The sequence below is a fragment of the Propithecus coquereli genome, unplaced genomic scaffold (genome assembly GCF_000956105.1).
Source record: "Propithecus coquereli isolate 6110/MARCELLA unplaced genomic scaffold, Pcoq_1.0 Scaffold85, whole genome shotgun sequence".
In the NCBI taxonomy this organism is placed as follows: domain Eukaryota; kingdom Metazoa; phylum Chordata; class Mammalia; order Primates; family Indriidae; genus Propithecus; species Propithecus coquereli.
This window is the reverse complement of record NW_012154729.1, coordinates 897,859-906,222: the sequence shown is the minus strand read 5'-3', so window position 1 is coordinate 906,222 and position 8,364 is coordinate 897,859. Positions and strand designations below refer to the sequence as shown.

The following is an 8,364-nucleotide window of genomic DNA, read 5'->3' as shown; positions in this document are numbered from 1 at the left end:
ACTACAAAATGGGAGTTTTACCCCTCTTTACAGGCCTACTATGAGATTGTAGGTAACAAATATGAAATTCATAACAAATTGCTTAGTATAGAGAAAGGCCCTATATGTGGAAATTATTCTTATTAACACTTTTACTGATAAATTACATCCACTGTTAGTCAGGAATTTCTAGATACCCTAAGACCTCAAGCAAAAATGATAGGAAAAGTTATTTTTACATTTGTAATAGATAAACACTATACTTTTTGGGCTCTTCTTCTGCTTGTCCTCTAAATATGAGTCTTTCTCAGAATTCTCTTCTAGTTCATCTTCTCACTCTATAACTGCTCTTCTCTAGTGTGAAATTCATGCTTGCCTTGCTTCTGTTATGGTTTGACCAAATGTAGTAAAGGGTGTAACTGTCAGTGAGTTATGTACGTATTCCTCCTAATTCCCCTGACTATGGGGCTCTTCTTTCTATCATTAGTGGCACTAGAAGGAGAAAAACACAAGTAGATGAAGAGGAGTGAAGCAATAGTTACTTTAGCTAGTTTGTTCTGAGAAAGAGAAAGAGCAGGGAGATATTTGGAAGGGATTCATATAACGGACAAAAGATACACTCATGAGAAGATGGTCTTGGATTACAAATAATGACTGGTAATGACTCTGCATGTTTTCTCTGGTAGTACATACTCTAGCACCTCCAGTTAATCTGGTCATGGTCATTGTAAAAAATAGAGTGTTAGTAGATCTGTGTTGCCTCACCTGTCTTGCTGGATGTAATTTCTATGTAGAAGGAAACACAGGGAAGAGAAGCAGAGAGACAACACAGCAAATACACTATTTTTATCACATCTACAACATCAGTTCTTAGGAACAGTAAAAATATTAGTGGCTGCCAGGGGTTAGAGAGAAGAAAGGAATGAGTAGGTGAAATACAGAGGATTTTTAGGGCAGTGAAATTATTCTGTATGATACTATGATGGTGGATACATGTCATCATGCCTTTGTCCAAACCCATAGAATGTGCAAGACCAAAAGTGAGCCCTAATGCGAACTATGGGCTTCGGGTGATAATGATGTATCAGTGTAAGTTCATTGATTATAACAAATGTACCACTGGATGTTGAAAGGGGAGACTGTGTGTCAGTGGAGGCAAGGGATATACAGGAACTCTCTGTGTACTTCCTGCTCAATTTTGCTGTGAACTTGAAACTGCTATTAAGAAGTATATTTAAAAAAATCAGTTCTTCCTTACAAACTTTGGAAAAAAAGCAATGAAAATGGAACTTACCTTCTTTTGAAAGCAGGAGATTAGGTTTGTTAACTGTGATATTTGGAGGTAAAGCTGGATTCCCACTCATCTTGTGAGTAAGTTCTTCAATTCTTTCCTCACTAATCTCTTGTGCTAGAGGATTTGAAAACATTTCATCTTCTGGTCTGTTAAAAAAATAGTATGTGAAGTTTTTCATTATATATGGGACTAACATTTCAAATATACACTTTAATTTATTAAAATTTATTCATATATTCTCTTTCCAAAAAGGATTTCAGGCAGCTTACAGTAAAAAATACAAGTAATAAATTTAATAAAATATCACCAAAAGAGGACAAACTACAATTCCAAATAAAGAGAAAGCATATATGCTATTATATTTCTAAGGTTAATAATATCATTGCTATGATGGTGTAGAAAATTTTTGCTCTGAGTTTCCAGAGAATTCTGGTTTTTATTACATTGGCTAAGTCATTTTTCAAAATTTTAAAGTATATCAAATTCTCAGAGGACATAAAGTTTTTCCTGGTATAAATTCTGAAAAATTTGTGTGATAATGTTTTCCACAACAGTTTTAGAGCAAATGAAGAAGTGGATTAATTTTTACACAGCTATTTCTTTTATTGACTTCTGAAAAAAATGGAAAGTATAACATTCAAATTTAGTTCAATGAAGATAGTTATTCCAGGGACTAAACACAATATAACACAGTGTCCCGGTTAACACTAACCTTAAAGATTCTTTTGCTTTTATTTCATCCATGAATCCATTCTCAGTATCCTTTTTTCTTTTGCAAAAAACATAAGATGATTCATTGCCTAGAAACCTGTAGAGACTATTGCTGGAATCTTCAAACTCTAATTCCTTTTCATTTTTGAATAGTTTCATTCCTACTGGTTCAAATACTTTATGATTCATTAGAACTTGGCAAAGACGAACCCCTTTAAGACGAGAGATATCACTGCTACTTAGGCACATGTTTTGCATAAGATGACTTAATACCACATCGACAGCATCAGAACCAGTAAAACAGTCTTTGTACGTTCGTAAATGATGCCTCCTTCTTTTTATTTCCACTTGGGTCTGAAGGGAGTGAATAATACCATCCCATAGCTGAGTAGCTTGAAAAGGAACACAGCATCCTGAAAAAAAAAAGTTTCTAACAAATTCAGATTACACAAAAATATGTAAGTTTTTCAGTTTTGATGGTATATCTGCTAATGTCTTTCCTAAATTTCATCTCTCATCTTCTGCAAACTATATTTGCTAAAGTTGCACAATACTGGTCTGCCAATAAAAATAGAGTAAACCTAGGAACTTGCTTTACTGATGTGAAATATATTATTATGTGAACCTATATACCTTATTACATGATTAACTACTAGCTATACTTAATCATCAAGAATATTATTTCAGGACACCTTGAAAAGGAATGCAAATACATTTGAATCTTGATTATTACCAAGCTTCACCCAGCTCTTTGCTTTTTCTTTGTTCTTTTTGCCCTTTTGACCAGTGGCAAGCTCTTCATCAAAGAGATCTAGGCAAAGAACTGAATAAACTAATTTGTCCATCAGCTTTTCTTGTTGAAAAAAAAAGAGTTTGCTGATAAACAATGAAAACTTGGAAACAATCAAAATGCCCATTACCTGGGGAATAGTTAAATAAATTATGGTATAGCCTTACTATAGGAGAGTGGCAGCCATTAGAAAGAGTGAAGTAGAGCTATGTTTATAGCATGGAAGGATCTCATTAAGTAGGAAAAAAACCCAAAAACAAAAATAAAAAAATCCAGCTGAGCAGAACAATTTGTATATTATGATCCTACTTAGGTAAAAATGAATTCCCAATCTACACACAAATGTATGTAAATAAATAGAAAGATCTGGAAGGATAAACTTCAAACTATTAATCTTTGGGAAGTAGGATTGTAAAGGTGGTTGATGAAAGAGGATGTTCATTTTTTATTCTATCTGTTTCTGAATTTTTATAATATGTATATATAAATTTCTTTTTTAAATTAATTGGAGACAGCAAAAACTACTGAGATATAATTCACATACCATAAAATTCACTGTTTTAAAGCGCACAATTCAGTGTTTTTAGTATATTCACAAAGTTGTGCACCCATTACTATAATCATTTCATCACCCCAAAAAGGAACCCATAATTAGTAGTCCATTTCCCCCATCCTAGTAAAATTTTAATTAAAAATTTTTAAGTACAATAAAGGAATAAGTTGAAACATCAAGAATGTTGCCCTAGATATTTTGGGGGACAGAATCCAAGAATTTAAGCTCTCTTCTCCCTCGACTATGGATAACTGGAACTAATATGTTCAATTTTACATAATAGTTTGATGTTTATGACAAAAGACAGAAATAAAAATACACCCCCAAATTCTTTTTGTAACATAAGTTGTCTGTCTGTCCACCCTAGAAATCTTAGCCATACACACTGTGGATAGAAGAGGGGGAGGTGTGTGGTACTAGAGGTTTTGGGGGAGGCTGAGAGGCTATGAGCGTTGGAGACTAGCTATTAATATTTTCCGTGGACAATCTGCCTCTCTAGCCTTCATTAAGCAAGTGGCTAGGTTAAAGAAACAATCTTCCAGCTCAAGGAACTTGCCTTCTAGTACTTTTTTTGAGACAGGGTTTCGCTCTGTCGCCTGGCTAGAGTGCAGTAGGCATCATCATAGCTCACTGCAACCTCAAACTCCTGGGCTCAAGCAATCCTCCTTGCCTCAGCCTCCCGAGCAGCTGGGACTACAGGTGGGCGCCACCACGCTCAGCTGGTTTTTCTATTTTTTGTAGAGATGGGGATTTCGCTCTTGCTCAGGCTGGTCTCGCCTCGGCCTGCCAGAGTGCTAGGATTACAGGCTTGAGCCACCGCGCCTGGCCTGTCTTCTAGCACTTTAACCCCTTGTTGCTCTAAGAATTGCCAATGCCTGGGGACCAGCGGCATTGGCATCATCTGGGAATTTATTAGAAAACCAGATTATCAGCCCCTACTCCTGAATCAGAATTTACATTTTAACAAGATTCCCAGGTGATTCGTACGCATATTAAAGTTTGAGAAGCACGGCTTTCCTGGACTTTCTCCAAGGTCACTTCACCAGAGTAACCCCTGAAAAGGCTGAGTCCGGGGTCCCGAGTCCAGGACCTGGAAAAGCAGGTGGCCCCGGAAGGGGACGGGGTTAGGAAAGGGGCGGGGCCCCGGAACCCGGAGGAGCAGAGTTCGAACCACCTGCTCCCCTCGGCTGCGCACCCTACTGAGACTTCGCCACACATTTTGCTAGCATCTACAGGGCTACCTGTCCTCCTTTTCCGGCAGAAGCCACCTCTAGGGTTCTTGGAACCTGGCCCGTTCCGCCCTGGGCTCGGAAGCTCGTTCTGGCTGTCAAGCCTACGGAACCGCGGAGTCAAAAGAACCGCCATAAGGTCTCGCGCCGGCTCCTCCCCAAGCCCTGTAACCCCGCCCCCACCTGACACTCGGGGGCGGAGGGAAGTCTGGGCCCCGCCTCTTCCGAACGAGCAGGAAGTGACGTCATGTCCTAGCCGGCAGGTCTTTCAGTCTTCTTCCCCCTCCCTTACTCTTCGCCCCCGGTCCCTCCCCTCCCCACCCCTCCCCTTCTCCAGCTCCAGCCTTTTCGGCCGCTCGGGTGGCGGAGGCTATGGAGTAAGCCAGCTGCAGCGGCCAGGCGCGAAGGCTGAGCTGGAACAGCCAGGCGGTGTTTAGGGGGCGGGGGGAGCGAGCCCCAGCACCGCCCCTCCCTGGAAGAGAGGGAAGAGGTGAGTGACCGGCCGCCAGCACCGACCGCCCTCCCTTACCGGCCGCGCTCTCGCCCGGGCTCCCAAGGCCGGCTAGGAGGGGATGGGGAAGGACCCGCTCCGGGGCTAGGCCTCCCCAGGCGGTCCGGGCTGGCGACTGTTGCCTGGTGACGGGCCTGCCGGCTGCGGGCCGGGCGGGGCGGGCGGTAGGCGTCCGCATGAAGCGGGGCCGGGCGAGCGGCGAGCTCCGGGGAGCGGATCCCAGAGGCCCGAGTGCCCCGAAGAGGCCTTGAGGCGACTGGAGCCCGTGATCGGAGTCAGCTGGAGAGAGAGCCCCCCGCGCCGGCTTGGGAGCTCGGGTTTCCGCGGTGGAGATCTTGGTTCCTTTTGGGAAATTGGACACTACCCCAGGACTGGGCGAGACAGCTCCCCTCAGTTCTGAGCTCTGGCTCCGGTAACCTTGGTCACTAGTCAGGGCCCTACCGCCCGGCGTCCTTCTCTGACAGTAGCTATAGCTCTGGAAGGGAAGGTTATTGTGTGTGAGGTGGGTGGGGCAGATGTTTGATAAAACTAAAATCCCCGTCGGTGGTTCCTGCAGTCTTGCTTTTCTAAGCAGGGAGAGAGAGAATAGAGGAAGGTTTCCGATAAAGCTTGCGAAAACTTCTTGGGATCCGATCGAGCACATACCTATGATCCGTAATTAAAGAGACCAGTATTACCAAATCTGCCGCTCTAACAGGCTTGGTGAGACTCAAGCGACTTAAAAGCGCTATGCCAGTAGTGACTTAATTGTAAATTGCCAACTAGTTTTTTGTACATCAAACTTGAGAATTATTTGTACGATGACAATTTTAAAAGAATAGGATACTGTGAGTGATTTTTCTAAGTAGCATGTCTCCGTTCTGGAAAATAAATACTTTTAATGAAAATGCTCCAAACCAGCCTGTCACTGTAAAACCCAATCATGTTCTGGTGATGGCTTGAAAGTCAGATGCTTGAAGATTCCTTTTGGACTTTGCAGATTTTTTGTTGTTTGGCTCCCTGTCTTATTCCTTATCGCAAATATTAATATTTTAAAGTTTAAAAATGACTTATCAGCTAAGTGTATAAATTCTTGAGGCAACATTAAACTGTAATCATAAAGGATGCTTTTGGGGGATTGTGTAAAGGAAAGGAACCTAATGGAAGATAAGGGCCTTCATTCTGTTCAGATCTACAGGGTGTCCCAAAAGTTGCCATACATAGGGAAAATGGGAAATTGTAGCTAAATGTACCTTCATGTACAAAATATTCATTACAAAATTTTACAAAATTTTTCCTCTGTATGGAGACTTTTGGGACACCCTGTACTTTACCCACATGTAGAAACCTATTCTTTAGTCTCTAAGATCCGTAAACACCTAATAAGATAAATACAGGCACACTTAACTTCCATTCAGGGGAATACTTTTTGTACAAATCAACCCTATAATTGGTCATAAGTACTCATACTCACATATTTGAAATGCATGATCTACCCCCCACCCCCAAGAAGAAAAATAGCTCCCCTTATTGCATTTAACTCCACCGGTAGTATCACCATCCATCCCTTTCTGTAAGAGTTGAAGTTTGACAATTCCTCTCTTGTGCCTCATACTCAGTCTCTCATGAAGTCGTATTGAGTATCTCTTGAATCTGTCTACTCTTCATCTTCATCAGTAGTCCTCTTGTTGCAGCCACCATCGTCTCTCATCTGGACTACTTTAGCAGCCTCTTGATTACAGTCTTTCTGCTCCTACTGTGGCCTCCTCTGTAGTTTTCCACACCAGACTGGGTAACTTTTGAAAATGCAGATCTAATAACATTGTCTTTGTGTTTAAAATCTTTCAGTGGCTTCTCATTGTTTTTAAGATAAACTGAAATCATTAACATGCCCTACAGGTCCTGCATGATTGGGCCCAGTTGCCTTTCTAGCATTCTCTTTCTCCTCTAGTCACCCTGTCCTCCTTTCTGTTTTCCTGCTTCAGGTATATGGCTTTGGTTATAATACTTCCTCTGCCTGGAAATGCTCTTCCTTTCCTTTTCATCCAGTTAAGACCTATTCATCATTTAGCCGACTTCAGGGAAGACTTTCCTGATTAGGATAGATTCCCCTGATTATATGTTCTCACACCACCATTGCAGTTGCCATGTTTATTAATACTTAATAAATTAATGAGATGTTCCTCACTTCCTCATACTGTGTAAATGCTTAATAGATGTTTGTTAAATGAATGAATCTATTTAATGCTTACTAAATATGCCAGGAATTGTACTAAACATTTTACATCCTCATCTTTAATCCTTACAACAAGTACTTGAGTTATGGGTGGTTCTCCCCCTTTTTATAGACTAGAAATAGTGATAGGGTGGCTAGTTGGTGGTCACAGCTCTAGTAAGTATCAGAATTGACATTTGAACTCAAGTGTCCTTACCACTGAAGATTATGTACTTAAATAACTTAATTCTCACTTTGTGCATCAGAATCACCAAGGATACAAATGCTCTAATTGAATCTTTATAGATTCTGATTCCAAACATTTGAAATAGTACATAGGCATCTATATTGTTTAACAAGTTATCCAGATTATTTAGATGTTCACCAGAGTTTGAAAGCCATTGTCTTAGACAATATTTCAGTGCTTTTTGAGTTTTTTACACATTGTACTACACTATAGTTGAGGTTTCATACTTTTTTAAATGAAGGAAGAACTGTAGACCTAAGGAAGTGACCTTAGTGGTCATTTAGTCTAATTTCCTACCCAGTTATTCCTTTCCCCCCTTCTCTAGCTGGAGAGTTTGAATAGTGAGAGGCTGCCACCCCTCTGTTGCTGCTTTTTTTTCTTTTTAAATTACAATTTCAAGAATCTGATTATCTTATTAGTAAAAACTATACCACGCTAATTACGTGGGTTGGAAGTGCTTTCAAAAGACCTGGATCTAATCTCCTCAGATCTTATTATTTAAGTTACTAATTTGGTATTTAAGTATATGTTGCCTTATAATCTCTCATGTTGCTTTGTAAATCTTTTTGTACCATGGTCTTAAATTTGTAACCAATGACAAAACTGAATGTTTTACTTCTTGTTTTTCTCACCTACTTATTTACTGCACACCTGCTAGTTACCTAGTAATTTTTCGAATGGATGTGTACTTCTCTGTATATTGCTAAGTCTCTTTTTTTAAGTTTGTTTTTATTTTTATTTTTTTGAGACAGGATCTCACTCTGTCACCCAGGTTGGAATGCAGTGGCCTCATCATAGCTCACAGTAATTTTAAATTCCTGGGTTCAAGCAATCCTCCTGCCTCAGCCTCCCAAGT

The 8,364-nt window shown here is 40.5% G+C and overlaps 2 protein-coding genes across 2 annotated transcripts in view; one reads left to right on the top strand and one right to left on the bottom strand.

The window, feature by feature from the left end:
* The window catches only part of DEPDC4 (DEP domain containing 4), a 30,950-nt gene extending 26,240 nt beyond the window's left edge, over positions 1 to 4,710 (bottom strand). Inside the window, exons 1-3 of the mRNA XM_012663984.1 lie at positions 4,569 to 4,710; positions 1,986 to 2,397; positions 1,274 to 1,419 (exon numbers count right to left, since the gene is read on the bottom strand). Coding sequence (XP_012519438.1) covers positions 1,274 to 1,419; positions 1,986 to 2,397; positions 4,569 to 4,692 — 682 coding nt within the window. The 5' untranslated portion in view covers positions 4,693 to 4,710. The remainder of the gene's footprint in view (positions 1 to 1,273; positions 1,420 to 1,985; positions 2,398 to 4,568) is intronic.
* An 80-nt stretch (positions 4,711 to 4,790) lies between these two features.
* SCYL2 (SCY1-like 2 (S. cerevisiae)) overlaps positions 4,791 to 8,364 on the top strand; it is a 69,831-nt gene continuing 66,257 nt past the window's right edge. Inside the window, exon 1 of the mRNA XM_012664043.1 lies at positions 4,791 to 5,046. The gene's annotated coding sequence lies outside the window, so the exon portion shown is untranslated. The remainder of the gene's footprint in view (positions 5,047 to 8,364) is intronic.